The sequence below is a fragment of the Cygnus olor genome, chromosome Z (genome assembly GCF_009769625.2).
Source record: "Cygnus olor isolate bCygOlo1 chromosome Z, bCygOlo1.pri.v2, whole genome shotgun sequence".
Classification (NCBI taxonomy): Eukaryota; Metazoa; Chordata; class Aves; order Anseriformes; family Anatidae; genus Cygnus; species Cygnus olor.
Window position 1 is genome coordinate 37,369,802 of NC_049198.1, and position 19,534 is coordinate 37,389,335.

General features: G+C 42.2%; 1 protein-coding gene across 1 annotated transcript in view; it reads left to right on the plus strand.

Annotated features, from left to right (window-relative positions):
- The first annotated feature begins 2,235 nt into the window (after positions 1-2,235).
- The window catches only part of TRPM6 (transient receptor potential cation channel subfamily M member 6), an 86,796-nt gene continuing 69,497 nt past the window's right edge, over positions 2,236-19,534 (plus strand). The window contains exon 1 of the mRNA XM_040541169.1: positions 2,236-2,427. Within this exon, the coding sequence (XP_040397103.1) occupies positions 2,236-2,427 (192 nt within the window). The remainder of the gene's footprint in view (positions 2,428-19,534) is intronic.

Below are 19,534 nucleotides of genomic sequence, written 5' to 3' on the forward strand. Positions count from 1 at the left end.
CAACTTAGAATGACAGTCAGAGGAATATGTTCACCTCGCTGTGTTCCAGTCAAAGTCCGGGGCATCTGCATGTGCTGGTGTACAAGTATTTCAGTTTTCTTACAAGGTTCAGATTCATACGAAGACTGGGCATGGTGACAGCAACTGATATGTTTGCCTGATATGTCCTATTACAAGAATGCTTTTAATTTCATTTATGAACTTTGGTGAAACTAGAAGATGGAGCTGAATTGAAAATAATTTAATATATTAAAAGGTGAAGCAAAATAATAATAATAATAAAAAAATGAACATGCTGTTTATCACCTGCTAAAATTTCTAGGAATGTGTTCTGTTCTTTGAAGCTGTGATGCTTTTTTTAAGGGCTGCTCTGTAAGAAGTGCAACATAAGAAGTCTAAAGACAAAACAGAGGCAATGTCAGAAGCATAACATTATGTTTTGCAGGGGGCTGGAAACATGATTTTATCCTCCCTGTCTTTGGAAAAACTGTTTATGTTAACTCACTGCTAAGTTTAACAGCTGACATCTCAGAAGGCCCTGAGGCACACTCCAGGCTGAGCAGGTTTTTCTGCTCTGATTTTGGGAGCTGTTCAGCCCAGGCACTCTGTGACCTGCTGCTGCTCGGTGCTCTGGGTGGGTCTGTTCCTGGGCTCCTGCCCAGAGGGGAAGGAGATGGCCTCTGGTCTGAAGGCAGAGCACCCGTGTACAGGGGGAGGGAGAGCTGGGCACCAAGGAGGAAGATGAGAATTGGCTGGACAGTGAACTTAGAAGTGGAGAGAGTGGAAAATGGAAGAGAAAGTGGAGGGGAAACACAGACAACATCCAGACGCAGGCTGGCAGCTCAGAGTTGGAGCTCACAGTTAACAGAACAGCACAACTGAAAGCAACAAAATAAAAGAAATATTAAGCAAGAAGGGGATGGGAGGGCAGGGTAGGGAAGCCAAAGAACTTTGGATTGCTTATAGGGAGATGATAATTTAGGAACAAAAAGAAAATAGAGCTGAGAGAAAAGTCATACTTGAGAGACAAATTGGAGGAGATACAGAATAGATACAAATGAAACTTGGAATAAAGGAAGAAGAGTCTCTGCCCTGTGTTAGCCGGCACTAGGTGCAACGTGATACAAGCACAAGACTCCTGCACATGAGTCGGGGCAATCCCCAATGTCACTACAGACTGGGTGATGAATGGATGGAGAGCCCTGCAGAGAAGCACTTGTGGCTACTGGTGAATGACAAATCAGACCTGAGCCAACAGTGTGTGCTTGCAGCCCAGAAGGCCCGTTGTATCCTGGGCTGCATGAAAAGAAGCATGGCCAGCGGGGAGAGGGAGGGGATTCTCTCCTTCTACTCTGCTCTTGTGAGACCCCACCTGGAGCCCTGTGTTCAGCTCTGGGCTCCCCAGCACAAGAAGGACATGAATGTCTAAGAGAGCGTCCAGAGGAGGTCTACAAAGTTAATCAGGGGGCTGGAGCACCTCTCCTGTGAAGACAGGCTGAGGGAGTTGGGGTTGTTCAGCCTGCAAAGTGGAAACCTTATTGAGGTCATTCAACACAAAAAGTAGGCTTATAAGTAAGATTTTTTTTTTTTTTTTTTTTGTCAGGGTCAGTAGTGATAGCACAAGGGGTGATTGTTTTAAACAAAAAGGGGAGATTTAGATCGAATGTTAGGAAGGACTTTTTTGCTTGAGCGTGGTGAGGCAGTGGCACAGATTGCCCAGAGAAGCTGTGGATGCCCCATCCCTGGAGGTGCTCAAGGCCAGGCTGGATGGGGCTTTGGGCAGCCTGGTCTGGTGGGAGGTGTCCCTGCCCATGGCAGGGGGGCTGGAACTGGATGTTCTATAAGGTCCCTTCCAACCAAACCATTCTGTGATCCAAACTGCTGCAGGTGCTTGTTTCGGCCCAATTGTCATGGTCTCTGGTGGTTTAAGGCCTCTGACCCTGCAGGGGACAGTGATAACTGCTAATGGGGTGTTGAGGTTTATGCTTTGGGTTTTCTTTGCCGTGTGTACGCCGCGTTTGGGACACTCGGTTCAGGGCCTGCCGGGTGCGGAGCTGCATTGCCCCGCGGGGCCGGTGCCGGTGCCCGTCGGCCGGGCCGGGTCGTGAGGCGCGGGGGGGCGCCTCGCCTCACTCCGGGGGTGAAGGCCGGCGCCCCGGGAGCCGCCGCGCCCCGCCGAGGCGCCGCCCGCCCGCTCGGCCGCTGCGGGACAAGGATCGGCGGCGCCGCGCGGGCATGGCGGCGTGGCGGGACCTGCTCTTCGCCCAGCTGGGCCCCGTCTGCCGGGACTGGCGGGGGGGCGGCTGGAGGCACCCTGCCCGCGAGCGCTGCGCCGAGGACCGCCGCCCACGGGCCGCTCCGTGCCGCCCTCACCGCCGCGGACCGGCCGAGGGCAGCCGCGAACCCGCGGCCCCCGCGCCGCCTGAGGTGAGGCGGGGGCGGGTGGCCGGGCGCCGAGGCAGCGCAGCCGCCTGGTGCTCAGCCCGGCCGGGGCGCGCTGCCCCATGCCGAGCCGGCGGCGGGGTGGCGGCCGGCGGGGCGCGGCGGTCCCTGCGCTGAGCGAGAGGTGCCCGTGACCCCCGGCTGTCCCCGCGCACCGCTGCTCCGCCGCCGGCTCCGCGCTCGGGTCCGGCGCAGGTGCGGGAGCTGCCCCGGCTCGTCCCAGGCACAGGGGTCCTCCCTGCGACCGCAACTGCAGAGCCTTCGGGGAGACGGCCCCGGCTCTGCTGAAGCTGGGGCTCTTTGCACCGTTATGCTGCCGGGAGATCCCTTCCCTTCCCTTCCCTTCCCTTCCCTTCCCTTCCCTTCCCTTCCCTTCCCTTCCCTTCCCTTCCCTTCCCTTCCCTTCCCTTCCCTTCCCTTCCCTTCCCTTCCCTTCCCTCCCCTCCCCTCCCCTCCCCTCCCCTCCCCTCCCCTCTGAAACACACATCACTCAAATCTTGGGATTTTAAAAAGGCTCTGTTAGCTATAGATAAAATGGTGAAACTGGATGGTATTTTGTTCAGATCATGCTGTAACCAAGTACCTAGAGCATCTATTTCTAATATACTTGCTGATACAAGAAATATGTCTACAGTAGACTTTTCTTTGTGTGTATCCCAGTTTACAAATATTATTTTTAAAATACACAGTATCTGCCGGCACACCAAGAAACAAATGAACTTGGGTTTTAAGTTGTAAACTCCTGAAGGTAAATCACAAACTCCTTTTTTGATACCTAAATGGAGTGGCCACTTTCAGAGATTGACTGCACGTTGGACCCCACAGGTAGCCAAACCCAGGGGAATTCCAGTGTTACCTACAGGAATATGCTCATATTTGTATGAGGCTAAAATGGGCTTAAGGAAGCATCATTATATATGAAAGATTTTTAATGAAAGAATATGCTCTGTAGTTTTGAAATCAGTTTACAGGTTTTTCCTTGATAAGTTTATAGTATACTATAACAACCTTATATAAAGTAATGACATGCTTATATAGTGTTATTAAAAAACATGATAAACAGTAAATAAGTTAGAGTATGTTTGAACTTAAGTTTCCTTAATTGTCTTTTGGCTTGATAAGGGACAAAGGATGAAACTTTCTCAGCTGTTGAAAGGTCAGAGGCACAGAAATTACCCTGTAGTGAATGTGCTGAAATATGCTGTCTGGAAGTAACCTGTACCAGGAAGAAAACGTAAGAATCATGCAGAACCACACTGGAGGAAGACATACCTCTCTGAGCTCCACCTTCACATTTTTTTTTTTTTAATGTTGTAGGGACAAGTAGATGTTGAGGAAGACAATTGTTACCTTCTTTTACCCTTCCCATTTGTGTACACTGAAGTGGAATCTAAAAAGTCACATAGCAGTTTTAGAAGAGCAGAAGGTAGATGAGTTTAAAATTTCTGCAGCTCATGGGGAAAAACAAGGTCTCGGTAAGCATCTGTCTGTCCATGCATGCACATAATTGTGCAGTGCTCATAGGTGGGTCACAGCTGACATTTTCAAAAACATGTGATTTATGCACCTAATTTCTTGTTTTCAGAGGTATGTAGGAGCATAGGTCCCACTGGAACCAATCGAGCTTTGGGTACATTGTGGCCACTTTGTGGAGAACCTGATGAACTGGGCAGCTGCAACGCCTCACTCCTCTGTCATCCCAAGGAGTTCTTGTTTGCACATGTGTAACCACTGTGGCAGATGCCTAGCAATAACAGAAAACAAATTTTCATGGTCATGGGACCAAAATCGTCCTTGATTTATGGTATTGTTTTTAAAGCTGGGTTTTGGTGCAGGGTAGCTTGTCAGGGGAAGGTTGCAGCTGCAGGAAGAGAATGTTGGTCCCTTCACCACTATTAGCACCACTCTGAACATGGCTGGTGTTGCAAAAAAGATGGCAAAGAGTACTGCTGTACCCCATCTGCAGCATCCATCAGTGTGGATCTAGCCTGGTTACATCTGCCTTAGTGGAACGAAAACTTCCCCGGAAGAAAATCTTAAGCAGAGGGGGAAAAGGTACTATCTGCAATACTGTTCCTGCATCTTTCTGATACTAGAGATGAGGAACCAGGAGCACCTGACAGGCAGTGGAAAGAGTAAGCTAAATAATGAGAGATAATCTACTCTTTTGCTTTATACATATTCTGGGGGGAATGCATGAAGAAACTGACACACAGTTATTTCTACACTTGAGTCCAGAGATAATCAGTTATGAAGCAGAAGTACTGGGATAAGTACAAGGATAATCAGTTATGAAGTACTTCAACTTCATTGGTATTCTCAGCTCCACATACTATGTTCCCAAAGAAATTTGCAATAGGAGCCTCACTGTTAATTTTTATTTATGGCTGCACAGTTTTGAGACTTGAATTGAGACCGACTTGAAGAGAAGCAGAAAGGTGACTTTTTTGGTTGTGTTTGGTCAGCTCTGTGATAACACAAAAAGAGGCAAATTAATGTTAAATCTTCTAAATACACGTGTTACTTCTATTTTCTTGCATTAGTATAAATAGTTAAATATAAATCATGAGTATTTTATATCAGACAACTCTTTCCAAGAAACTTATTAATCCACCTCTTCTGGAGGTGAATTTTGTCAGATGAGCATATGATGTGAGGAAGAAAAGACTGAAACTATAGCAGGACCTAGATAAGCTAAGATCTTTTAGCTAAGTTTAAATATGGATACTGGCACCTAAAATCTTTCTTGGTCTTGGTCTTGACAGGGCAGTTGTGTGCCTGACTTATGCTTAAGCTAATATCACGAAGGACTGGTCTTACTGACAGGGTCTTTTGGAGTGTCACATGAAGAACCAGGAACGGGGTGCTCAGAGCAGGACCCAATGTTTTGTCCTAAATGAGTCCTCTCATCCTGCCTTTTCATGGCTTGGTTAACCTTAAATTCATTTTTCACTCAACACCTTGTCTGTTGAAAAGGTAGGTCCCCCCCACATGACTCCCATAGGCTTTTGGTTGCTCTCCAGGGAGGTGGTAGGTCCCAGCTGGGTAATCCAATTTTTGGAGAATTGCCTTAATGAATTTGAGACTTCAGGCAGTTGACAGCACAATGGGAAGCTGAGGGGGCCGTGATAAAAACTTTCCATTTTCTCTCAGAGCTGTTTTTCAGGAGGACCTGCTTTATCAACTGTTGTGTGAAGCTTCCCTGATTCTTGTAACACTTAAAGATATTTCTGTGTAAGGTGCAGACTAGATAAACCCTTGAGATCCACTTGGATCACTATGCTGTGAATTACCAGTTATTTTCTTGTATGTTCTTATCTCTACCATTTTAACTCAGTTATTGAGAGCTGGTCATACCTTCTTCTGCTGGTCCTGGAAGAAAAGAGACCCCTTGAAAGGGTCGTAGCTCCAAGTAAAGTGTTTGAGCCTCACAGAAGGCAGGATTAAGCCTTTGTCTTCATAATTTCCATATGGCTGTCATTGCTTTGCCTCTCTCCCATAGTGCTGATTCTGGTACATGGTTTTCTGGGTTGTCCAATTCCCTCTGTCCATCATGTGGGCACAGAAGGAGGCATACAAAAATAGTTTCTGGGATTACTTGCTGTTCTTGACTGGGGACAGAAGATAGGCACACTGATAGAAGCAATTCAGGAAAAAAGTTTTTTTAAAATGCACTGCTGTTGTGACATCTTGACACCACTGTTACCGAATCAAATGGCCTTGGGTTGCTACCAGAATGGGTGCTTCCGGTAATTAGTAAGTCTCAGTGATGAGGGTGGAGTTTAGCTCACTTCTGTGTTATTGCTGAGGATGAATGCACACTTAGCTGGCACTCATCGCCTAGCCCTTGATGGTCCCAGGTGCAATGGTCTGGAAATGTGTGAATGGCCGTGGCTGTACTGTGGTGCTAGCTCCACAGCGTCAAAAAATAACACATTTCCATTAAAAACATGGTTTCCTAGCTGCCATGTAGTGCTAGAGATTACTAGTGCAAAGGTGATGGGAGACTTGGTTGTTGCCGTAAAGGGTTTGTCACCTGCTGTGACTTTAGCACCGGTTGGATGAGTGCACGCTGCTCAGGTTGGGCTGTGGGTGTAAATTTCCTACCAGCCCAGCTAGAACGGGACAGTCCCTGGTTTGATCCCAGCCCTACTGCTATAAACGACTGTATCTGTTTACACTTTACTGGCATGACTTGACACCCAAAGAGGGGCAGAGGAACTTAGACTAGTATGTCCCTGGTGCTTATGACACATACCACGTGCCATCTGCATGCTGGTGCTGTCCCCACTGCCTCCCCGCATGCTGGTGCTGTCCCCACTGCCTCCCCTCATGCTGGCGCAGCTCACGGAGCTGACCCCACATGGATGCAGCCCCACAGCTTGGTGAGCAGGGTGGGAGGGAGCAGAGACCATCTGGGACACAGGGGAGCCTAGCCTGGTGTGGCGGGGACAAGGAGCTTTGGTGATGGCTTGGGCCATTGCTGTGCTGTCCCCTGGGCCCGGTGTAAGTGGCAGCCACAGCTGCTCCTCGCCCTCCAGGCCCAGGGAAGGAGAAGCCCTTTGGCTGCTTGTGCAGCCTGCAGTGCGAGGAACAGCTGATAATGTGGGTGTCGCAGAGTGTATCTTGGCACACGAGGCTGAAGGGTAGGTTTTGACAGACCCGGTGAAGGGCCTGAGGGTGTGCTCGAGTGGCCTTTGTTGCAAAGGGGCAGGACATTCCTGTACCCACGGCCCGTCATGTGCAGCTACTCCCAGGCCAGGGATAGTTTCCTTCATGGAGATATTCATATTTACAATGGAGTGATTTATATTTAAAAGCAAGACACCACAAAGAAAAGTGTTTTTGTTTTTTATTTGGGAGGTGCTAGATTGGGCAGTGCCGGGGAGAACAGCAAGCGTTGTCCACCTTGGAGATGCAGATGTGGGACCATGGCTTCATCCTCCTCAGAGCTCATCAGAGCTGCCCTCCCTCTCACTTTGGAAAATGGGGTTTCGGTCCTGTGAAAATCCTGCCTGTCTCACAGCATGTATGAAGTCTGCTGCATGCAAATCCAGCCCATAAAGATTTTATTAGGGTGTGAGACAAGCAGTGGAGCAACAGGAACAAGGGTGTCAGGAGTGACAGCAAATGGCCAAGAGGCTCCAGGGGACACTTGTCTAGGTCATTCACATCCTGTAAACTTTGTAGTACTGCAGTTTAACACAGATTGCTATCAAACTGCCACTTCTTGGGGTTTTTCATGCTTCTCCCAGCTGAACATTGCAAACTTTATTTGCTTTCCTTTCAACAGTAAATTCAGGTAGTTTAGATATATCCTGTCTTCAGAGAGTCACCTCCCTAGCTAATATTAGCTCTTCTGCTGTGAAAATACAAATAAATGAAAGCATGCTCAGAAATTTATAAGCAGGTGTCAGATCTAATTTACTTTTCTTCTTTGCCTTCTCTTGGTGAAGGAGAACCTGTACTATTGATCCAAAAGACAAGAGAAATGAGAAAGGGGTAGTCTTCTGTTAAAAGGCAGGCATAAAATTCATTTCAGTATGACTTTAAGGCACAGAGACTAAATTTCTGGACAAACATGGAGTGTTTTTAGAACAAAGGAACATTTTTACTTGAATGTAGAACGTGCTGTGATCTTTCCTGGAAAAACTAAAAATATTCACAGAACACAAGTAAAGTTTGATGGCTATCAAGAGGAAATCTTTGGCAAAAGATCAATGACTCATATTTACTCTTAAGCTGTGTTCAGTGTTTTAAGTATGTAGAATAGATTTTATAATTTCAACAAATAACAACAACATGAGCCACAAGAGATATAATCTACTGCAAGTGAAGCTGTAGATAGTTTAAACTGGGAAGAGCTTTGTGCTGTATAATTTTGGATCTTTGATGGAGGCATGCACAGGTAAGCACAGTGGTTGTGTGGCTGACATGGGTGATCCCTCACTGCCCAGTATGTAAGACCCAGTTTCAAATACAGCAAGTTGCTTTTGCTAACGTCAGGTGTTAACAAAGGAAAAGCATTGCCTTCTGGTGGTCCCAAAATGTCATACCAGTATTACTGGCTTCAGAAATGTTGCCAGTGAGGCAGGCAGGGCTGTTCCTCGTGGGAACCCTGCAACTTTTGACTCCAAAAGAGACATGGTAAAGTAGGATCATTCTTACATTTTAAGATTTGTAACTATTTGCAAATACTCTGTTACTGGTTCCTTCTCCATTTTGTCAAAAGGTTTTTTAATTTGCATAATTCACTCTGCAATTTCAGACCGTTTTCCATCCATTAAAATAATTAGAAGATATTTTTTATATATCTTAATGTATGACTAGTTTGCTAAATAATCCATGTTTTAGGCTGCTCATTGAACTGGCTTTGTAAGAGGGTGATGTACAGTATTCTGTGTTCTAATGTTAGTGGTGTTAGATGTCAGTGTTTAGCAAAGTAGCTGCCATCAGCTTCAAGCACAGATGTTTTTGTTGTCTGTATGGGTCACAGTTATGAAGCATAGCTGGATCCAAACTTTCTCAAAAATTACCACGCTTCTAGAGTAGTGGGTTTTGTATTGGCCAATTTTAGGCAGAAGGCCAAATTACGTTTCATGTCACAGAGGCTTTTGTCATTCCCAGTTGGGGAACACATCCACAACACGTGTTTAGAAGTAACTTGCAGATATGTAATGCTTGTACAAGATTTTTAGCAACGCGTTTGGAGCCTGCTTCAAGGATAGCACTGAGGAAGATGAATTGTGATTTGAGATTTCCTGTGTTTAGCTTGTTTGCAAGCGCCTGGGTTGTTGGCAGAAACATTACGGGGAGTGCCTGCCTCTGTGGCCTTCCTGTAGTCTGGTGCCAGTGGGCCGTGGCGGGGGACGGGACAGGAGAGTCTGCTCGGAGCCTCCAGCTGCAAACCGTGCGTCCCCCCAGAGCCTCCGCACCCAGTGGGGAGCATTACATCTTTGGTGACAGCAGAAAGGCTTAATTGATTAATTAATAAACTTAAATAGTAAGAGGTAATTCATTTGGCACAGGCTAATTTCATTCTGTGGCCTCAGCTTTCCATCAGCGCGATAGTTCTGTGTTCCAGGAGTCAAGCTGGGACTTCTTTGACAGCAACAAGGAGATCATTTTCTGTTCAGTATTTCCTGTGTTTTGTTGTCATGACCCCACTGCTATTTGCAATCAGAATGTCCTTCTGGTTTTCTTGTGTGGTCCACTCTGAGATTAGAAGCAATGTTTGGAAAGCCAATTACAATCAAAGGGGTTTTCTTTTGTTGGCTAAGTTTGGGATGAAAATTTGGAAACATTTTTATGAGCCTTCAATGTAAGGCCCCGATCCAGAAAAGCACTTAGCCATGCATTCTTTGCTTTTATGTGCAGTTGATTAAATGTAAAAGTAAATGCCATAGTATGCATTCCAGACTGAATTTACGTGTTTCTAAGAAGCTGACAGGCTCCATTTGTGCTAAGGAGAATCATCTAAAATTTTTCTTTAGTATAACTGAAGATTTTCAACAAGTTCTGTTGTTCCTCTCTAAACTTGGGTCTGTGTGATTTACACCTGTTAGCACTGGTGACTCCTCTTTTTTTTTTTTTTTTTTTTGTGTGTGTGTGTGGATATCTTGAGAGATTTAAGAATATGCTAACAGCAAATATAGTTGAATGAATTACTAGGAAATAATCACACAGATTCTGCTGTGGCCTGAAATGATACTTTATTTTTAAAAAGTGAAAAAAAAAATCTGTGCTATGGAATCTAGAGTCTTCTTACAGAAGTGGTTTGGGATTAACTGGTAGCTGTCCTTTATAATTGGGCAAGGTGAACTGTTGAGCAGTAAAACCACTCAAGTGATTTTATTTTTTTTGCACAGTACTTCTGTGAGTCTTTTTGAAGTGCAGTGATGAAAGTTTTCTTGCAAATTAAATTACTTATAATGCAGTATTCCACAGATTTACAGTCCTGAACACTTGGTCAACGTAGTAGGTAAGAAAAATTGGAAAAACGAAAAATACTAGTTAGTAACAGATGGACTGATGCACTGCAGTGGCAGAGTTGTGGAGAACTACAGTGCTTCTGTGTTACAAGCCAGGCTGCAGTGTAGCCTGAACACAGTGAAACTGTAGAATACCGGAGAGTTTGTTGGAAACCTCATGTTCCATTTGCGTTTTATTGCATATAACCCTGTCATTTTACAATACACTTCTGCCCTACCTGAATCCAAAGTGGTGTTCTTTGTTATGACCAGTTGCTGTATTACTTCATACCATAAGCATGCATGCAATGAAAACTGAAGAAGAAAGTTGCTACCCTGAAAAGCTTATGCAAGACAGCATGTTGAAGTTGGAACTCTCTTTCATGCTGGCAGCAATTTAGCAATCACCATGGGGTGCAGAAATATTGCTGAAGTCCTATATTTCATGTAGGATTTGTTAGGCATACAATGATGATACCTGAAAGTCCACCTCAGCTTTTATAGCTCAGGAAAAGATCCCAGGGCAAAGGGTTAAAAAGATATAAAATTGCTGACAAGCTGAGCTCTTGTGAAATAGTCTTGAGTGTTAGCTTACAAGAACTCTGGCTACATTTCAGGTACCTAGTGTTCTTGCAAGTGACTTGCTCCATGTCTAGTTAATTTTTAAAAGAGTTTAAGATATTTTAGGATACTCTGCTGAACATTGAGGCTGGATTCTTGTAGTGGCTATGCTAAGGGGAAATTCTTCTTTCCCTCCCTCACTTTGTGTTTGAATAAGTGTTGGTCACATGCTGCCTTAGGCTGATTTCTCACAACTTTCACCTGAAAATGGCATCTCCCTCCTTCCCAGGCACTGAAAATCAATTTTAGGTCTTTTGGGTCTTTCTAATTCTTGACATGAGTAGTAAAAGTTCTTTACAGGTATTGTGTAGGTATACTGGAGTCCTGGGGCAAAGCTATTAGTCCCAGGTTTATCTGTTGCAATTAAATAAGTATTTGCTTTCAACTCATCATTGTCAGGATAACAAAACATTTCTAAACTGGAAACAGAATTACATGGTGGGTAGCTATATCCAGTTTTGCTGAAATTCTGCCCAATCTGCTAAGCTTTGCAAAAATACTGGCTCTAATATTTAAGAGCTTTAGGGATACCCAAACCCTTGAGACATGGGGGACACGAGGGACAAGAGGGAATGGCCTCAAGTTGTGCCAAGGCAGGTTTAAGTTGGAAATGAGGAGACATTTCTTCTCAGAAAGAGCAGTCAGGCATTGGAACGGGTTGCCCAGGGAGGTGGTGGTGTCACCGTCCCTGGGGGTGATTAAGGAAAGGTTGGACCTGGTGCTTAGGGACATGGTTTAGTGGGTGATATTGGTGGTAGGGGGATGGCTGGACCAGATGATCTTGGAGGTCTCTTCCAACCTTTATATTTCTATGATTCTATTAGTTAGAAAAGTTGTTGTGTTTAGTGGATTCTGTGCAGAGCAGAGGTATATGGTGTTTGGTAGTACATTTCATCTCTTGAAGTAGTGTTTTGGCTAAGACCTGAATCAGAGATCACTGCTTTCTCTGTTGTCAGTATTAATTTGTTGCAGTTTAGGAAGTGACTTGATTGTTTTGACTAGTCTCCAACAGAAATGGATTTTGCCTAAATGAACTAGCCTATTATTTAAAATGTCTAGTCATTATATAATTTATCATTATCTTCTCCTGTCTACATCTACAGTATAGACAGTTGCAGCTGTTTTGTGGAAGAATTTATTTCGATAACGGATGAAATTATTCTGACACAGAGATATGTGCCTTTTAATTTCCTTTTGCAGGGAATTTGACAATGTCAGGAGCAGCATGCTGTTTGTGTAGAAAATGTATGTATCTGTGCCTTTCACCCAAAGGGGACGTTAGTACAACGAATGGTACTAAAATATTTGTTGTTTAGTTTTTGCATTGTAACCTAGTTTTCCTGAGTTTGGTACTCAACCAGGAAACAGTGCTTATTGTCTGGTCTTGAAGGGGCTGCATGTTTCTTGCTGATCTTGGCTTAGGAAAGCTAATTCCAGAGCAGGACAAATGCACATTAGCCACTGCTTATCGGTGTAAAATTGGTGCAGTGCATCTAAAAGCTCTGATTCTGGCAAGCCCTTTAGGATGTGTCAGGGTGGACAAGGGCAGAAGACAGCAGGAAAGGGAACTGCAGTATTCCTCTGAGAGAAGAGAGCAAAGCTGCACCCCTGCTCAGTGATGCTGTCGGGCCAGGGGCTGTCAGCACCAGGCGTGAACCTGTGTGCACAAGGAGTTGCTGAGCCCACCGCACTGCAGCCCTGGCTCTGGTGGCACCTTGCGGGTGGTGCTGCTGGGCTTTGGAGGGCTGCTTGCCTTTTTAGTAGTCTGGGCTTTTAGGTTTTGTCTGCTCTCACTCCCTGTCAAGAGGGGGTTGAAATAAGTAAGTGGCACGGGTGTTTCTCTGAATTTTACACTCTTGATCTCTTTCTTTACTACTGGAAACCTTAATTTCTTAAATGTTACTTCTGTTTAACCAAATTTGACCTGGCAGCATCCCTTTAATACCCTATTATGTAAGAATCTCAGACATTAAATATATTGGAGAAGTGATTAAAAGCAGTTTTCTAAAAACTACTCATGCGCCTTAAATTTCAGCGCCAAACTCTTCCTACTCCATTGACTAAATCAGGCTAGAAATCTGCAAAGCCTCTTCTGTGGCAGGGAAGCCTAAGCAGCAATCCTAATCCTCTGACTGGTGAGAAATGAGAAGGCAAAACTCCCAAATAAAGGTCTTGGGACTTTCTGGAAGGGAAATTGCAGTATAAACTTGTCTTTTGGTCTTCAGTATATCAGAAAAGAAATTTGTCAGCCAGAAATAACATATGGGTGTATTTTTGTCTCCTTTAGGATTTGGTGGTAGAAAGGATACATGTTGATACTGGCTGACATTTTTATATATCATTGTAGTGAAGGAAGAAATTTTAATTTGTTGTTGATGACATGATGACATGATGACATGTTGTTGATGACATTAAATGATGACAATTTGGAAATGTTTGTCACAGTTTTACAAAAGAAATATACTTTTTTGTTGTTATTATTATTTATGTAGACAGAGGTCTGTGTATATTTACATGTATATATACAGAGGTCTTTCAGAAAGCTAGGAACCAAAATCTGACAAACAGCAGTTGAGAAGTCTCCTATTCCCTTTCTTACTTGCCCAATGCTGATGTCACAAATGACTGTAAAGAACATGAAGTTTTAAAACCCTTTTCCCAATTATATTATTAGTTTAGAAACCTTATTAAAGCCTTAGATTAAGAAATGGATGTTATTGTTATGGTATAAATTATACATAGGAAGGGAAGATTTCACCTTCATTTTATATAAAAGTAACACTAAATGTGTTGTATATCATGGTGTTTCAGTTTTGACACTTATGCTTCACAAGATGAAAGACAGTAGTACAGATGAACTTCTATTTTATTTTTTCCTATGATTGATTGCAATTTTAATTTGTTATACTTTTAAATAAAACCATCTGTTCAGCAAGTTCATTAAAGACAAAAAAGATGGAGAGTTTGCAAACTGTTTTTTGCTATATTTACTTGTTTATCATTACATATGAAAACAAATGTTAAAGTTACAGATGTTTAGGCAGGTTTCATCAGGATTATATGCAGATACGATATTCTGTCCAGGTATTGCTTTTTTAAATTTAAAAAGTACAAGAAGCAAGGAGGTGAGACAGCACAGCATAGCCAACACTTTTTCAAACTCTGTGTAAAGAAAAATTAATGTTGAAATATCAGTATGGAATGATAATCTATTTCTTTGCAGAGTGGGGTGAAAATTACCACTATTCTATCAATTTTAGTTTGAAATGTTGTTTCCAGCCCTATTTACTGAGAAGTTCTTTAAGGCTGAGAATCCTGAAGTGGAGTTATCTGAGATGAGTGTTATGCTAGGAGGATCTCTGAGCCACTTGAGTGAGATAACAGCTTTGGTGCATTAAGATTCAAAGGTCAAATTAAGTTCATTGTGACCTTGTTCATTTGAAATAAATGGGAATTTTGTCAATGATCTCTATAGGAGCAAGATTAGAGCCATGGCATGTGATCCAAAGCTCACTGGAGTCAATAGCGTTTTTCCATTGGCTTTACTAGACCTTAAGCCTGACCCACTGGGATTCAAGTAGCCTGATCAGCTGCGGGATGTGTTGGTCACTGCCCTTACTGCCTCAGTTGCCTATGAAAATGGATCAAATTGTAAAACGTTGCACAAAGCATCCAGAATTTTGAGCATTATTACTTTTGTCTTAATCCCCTAAGCACCTGCCAGACAGAATCTAAAAAAAATAAAAATAAAAATTGTTTAAAGGAAAGTATGTTACTTTAGGAGACAGCTTAGATGTTCAAAAAGCTAATGGTAAAGAAGCCTATACATCTCCCCTATTAGATACTGTAATTTCAGTTTAACACAGTGTATTGCTATCCTTGCAGACTATAAATTATATTTTGTTTTCAAATAGCCACACCAAAAAGTTGTAGTATACCAGATGACCTCTACCCACTTTAAAATTACTGATTTGTGTTGTAACTTGTACCATCGTAACAGTGAATTTTGGAGATAAAAACTTAAGACACACTTTTTCAAGTGTTTTCACGTGCAGATTACCTGAGCACCAGAGCCTTGCTCATTTGGCTGCATGTTTTTCTGTTGGTGCATAGGTTGATGCAATGCCCTCCTTTTACACTGGTCTGTATTCTCCAGTGCTGGCCTTCACACCTGGAAAAATACCCAGATAACACTTGATCTTCAAAATATGTCATACTGGAGATAAAATAGCTGGAGGGAGGTTGTGTGATGAGGCTGTGTGATGCCAGCACCTTGTTCAAAAGTATTTCAACTACTGGTGTTGTTACTAATCAAAGTGACAGCAAGCAGTATGGTTGTTTTTGTTCTCACACAAGGCTGAGCACATTTCCCCAGCAAGTGCTGCGAGGCTTGTCCATTACACCCACTCACATTAATGAAAACTTCAGTCAAATTCATTCTTATCCAAAGCGTCCCATAGAACAGAAAGATTTTTTGTTCCCCACTTTTGCTTGAAAAGCATTACTTGAAATAGTAATGGATCTCAGAAAAATCAGAGTCTCAGGGTATTGTAACATTAGAAACATTTCACTGTTTTGCTTGATAGCTCAAACAACTAGAATAAAGTGGCTTGGGAAGCGTGAAACAATTCTAATTACTAACAAGACTACTGTTGAAAGGTTTTTGAGAGCAGTGTGTATCTGCCCTCAAACAATGAAATTTGCTTTGCTGCTTCTACTTTTTTCCTTGGATTTAATTTTTGTGCCTTGTCTTCAGTAGGCGTCTTTCTAGGATAATTAATTTTCCTGCATGCCCATGCTCTGTCCAGCCCTGAGGGTCTTCCACGCTGTTACTTCTTCATTCTAAGCTCGACCAGACACAATTCAATTAGTTACTCCCAGAAGAATACACATGCACATCAATACCAGCAAACTGCTTTTTAATAAACTCTTTCATCTTTGTCAGTGGGGTCCTGATTCAGACTACATTAAAATCAAAGAAAGGACTCCCATTAGTCTTGATGGGAGCTGGATCTGAACCTGCTGACAAGCTGATATTTCACCCAGGTAGCTCTTGGCGTTCTATAACCAAGTGATTAGCTGTGAGATTATGCAGGGGCATTTAGGGATGTGAAGCTAAAGTAAAAATACCCAAACAGGCCCATTTTATTAGGGATCATAATTCCATTCAGGAGATAAAAGAGAAATATTCCCTTTTATAAGAATTATTGCTGAACTCCAACCATAAAAACGCTCCTAGCACTGCTCTTAATCATTTGAATTACAGTCATTCTCATGAATTGAATTCTTTTCTAATTCATTGTATGAAGGAGACATTTTACAAACAAGTATGGAGACAAGCACTTACCATAAATATTTTTGCTAGGTAGACATATTGCATAGGAATAATCAATTGTAAGCATCAAAAGTGAATAAGGAGTCAACGTTTATAATTTGATTCCTGTTTGCCTTGTAAGCCTAATCATAAACCAGGACCTTATTGTGCCCTGTCCTAGAGGGCTTACCATGTAAGTAGAAGATAGACAATACATAGACAAAGAGTAATACAAACATGAGAAACAAGGCAATAATAATCAGTATAATTGTATTTACTTTTAAGGATAAAATATCTGTCCATTGCATGTTTTATTATGGTGGCAGTTCCATTTAGGTGCAAAAAAACTTCCTTTTGTTTTAGTATTTACTAAATTCAGTCCTGGAGATTTCAAAGTTCAACATCCAGAAAACAGTCATTGTTTTCAGGGATTTTGATTCTGGCAGGCCAGAATAGAAAGATGTTCACAGAATCACAGAATGTTAGGGATTGGAAGGGAACCTTGAAAGATCATCTCACTCCCAGTGAAATTCTTTGAAAAAAAAATTGCTATACCACAGTGACTGTTCAGTTCATTCAACTGCAACAACCTTCATTGAGGCAGCGTCCCTGTGGAGAAACCCCACCTAATACCACTGTAAGCAGTAGGTCCAGTCTTTGGTCCTTGTCTTTTGTGTTTCACTATAGTCCTAGTTCAGTAAACATGTAACCAGGATGCATCAATTCTGAACTCTGATAATAATAAGAAGGAGTCAACAATCACTTTCAGGCAAAAAGAAAATACTGCATTTTTGCACATTTTCAGGTTTAGTAAAATTGTCACTTAATAGTCTTCTTGCTAGTCAGAAGTAATGTGCAGTCCTTTAAACAGTCCTAGTTTATCCTTGCCACTTCCTCTGTTACATGTATGTGATACTCTAAATCATTCTCATGTTTATTACTGAGGGGTGGGAATACATTTTATAGTTCATCTTTCCATGGAGCTCTGTAAAACTTGGGAGTGAAGGGCTAGGACCATTGAGAGCTGTAGGTTAATCTCCTAGAATTTGTTACCATCTAACACTGTGATAGGAATCATTCAGAATTATGTATATACAGCAATGTAGACTTTGTAAAGCATTTTTTGGCACTGTGTTCTGAAGTTAAGGAATACAATTATGTTTGCAATGTCTTTTCAGTCCCCCAAATCTTGGATTGAAGAAGTCTTCAGTAAAAGAGAATGTGCAAACATAATTCCCAATTTAAAAGATCCTCACAGGTAACACAATTAATTTCATTTTCTTTCTGATAACATTTAGAAAGAATCAGAATACACTTTTCTGGGTGTTCTGTGAAGTTTAGATGCAGTTCTTTGCAGTTTTGCAATGCTGCATTGGCGATTGCTCCATTTTTAAGTACATCTCAGCAGTTCATTTTAAATGATGTTGTTTGCCCCATCCCTGGGAGTGTTGCATGGGGTTTGAGCAACCTGGCGTAGTGGGAGGTGTCCCTGCCATGGCAGGTGGGTTGGAACTAGGTGATTTAAAGTCCCTTCCATCCCAAACTATTCTGTGTTTCTACGGTACTGTTTGTTTGGATTAGAAATTGTGAACAATTGACCTTCTTTTCCTTCCTAGGCGCCTTGCTCTCAGTCCAGTAACCAAAACTGTGGTATGGCGTCCAACTGAAAGAGAAAAAAGTGTCATGCTTCTAATATTGCACTACTGCTGCGCAGGAATTCTTAATCCTGTTCTACTGTTTTCTCCCTTCCTCAAAATAATGTCAGCTGTTTATCAAAGTTCAGAGACACAGGTTTCTGCTCAGGCTGGCATAGAGCGTGAAAAGAGTAAAGAAAAGATGAAATCCTCAACCTATTCTTTAGGAACTGAGAAGAAAAACATGATTTGGCATTCCAAACTCTGTATCTAGTGGATGGTGTTGCCTAAATATACTCAGTGAAAACACATTTTGAGGGTGTAAACTTGTAATTTGGATAGTATTGTTCTGAACACATGGATTGTGTAGAGTAGATGAGAAGGAAGACTCATCTATGAAATGCAGATATAATGTATATTCTGAGATGTAAAACCCCAAACAAATCAGTGAAGTTACCCAGTAGTTCTTCCAAGGGTGAATGCAGAAGAACACAACCTTTAATTCTGTTAGTAAGAGTTTTATTACATGTGAATTGATATTTTATGAATACCGTTACAGATGTTTTCTTTTATACATGCATGTATTAATTATCCATCTTTATCACAGATGTCCGGCAGGATGCCAGGTGTGCCAGAATTTAATCAGGTAAGAGTGCATAAATATGTATCTATGATTTTTCTAATGACATAAAACCAGCAATGGATATTCCTAGTCTAGGAAGAAACGACAGCAAAAATATCCTCCTCTTACAATGTCAGAAAAGAATTTCTGGGGACCTGGTGGAGACATATTACCATAAACCTACATAAAATAATTGTAGGGTAAACTTTAACTCACTCCCAGTAGAAAATTTTGTCTAAATAATTTCTGTGTGTGAGTTTGTCTTAATCTTCTCTTGATGAATGAAAGACAGAAATGTGATGTTAACATGGGAAACAATTCCAGCTATATCCTGGATGATACAAGGGAGAGAGAGAGGAAAGCAATGGAAAACATTAAGAATGAGGGAAAGAGCAGAAACAAAATAAAGGGAGAAGAAACATCCCTGATGATAGGTTTTCATCTGCTCTGCACTGGGCATTCTAAGTCCCTGCCTTCAGCAAGTAGCAAAAATCACATCATTTTGGTGGTTTTAACTGATGTGTTGATTTTTCAGACAGCTAGTATTTGTGGCTTGTATTAACTAGTTGTTTTCAATCCAACATTTTTAGTTCAGCTAGTGTTCCCAAACTGCTTTTAGTATTGTTTATGGTTATAAACTAGAAGTTTTTTGAATGAACATTTAATCTTTCCTTGTTATTAATTTTGCATTAAAGGCTTCTGAAAGCTGAAGCACCAGAAAACAATGTTTCCAATAACTAACAACTAGTAAGCTGATGCAAAATGATTCTGTCATCTGCGTGAGCTTGACTATTTGCTTTTTGATGAAATGTTTCACATTTTGCAGTTGGACAAGATGATCTCTGAAGGTCCCTTCCAACTGTTCTGTTCTGATCTGATCTGATCTGATCTGTTCTATTCTATTCTATTCTATTCTATTCTATTCTATTCT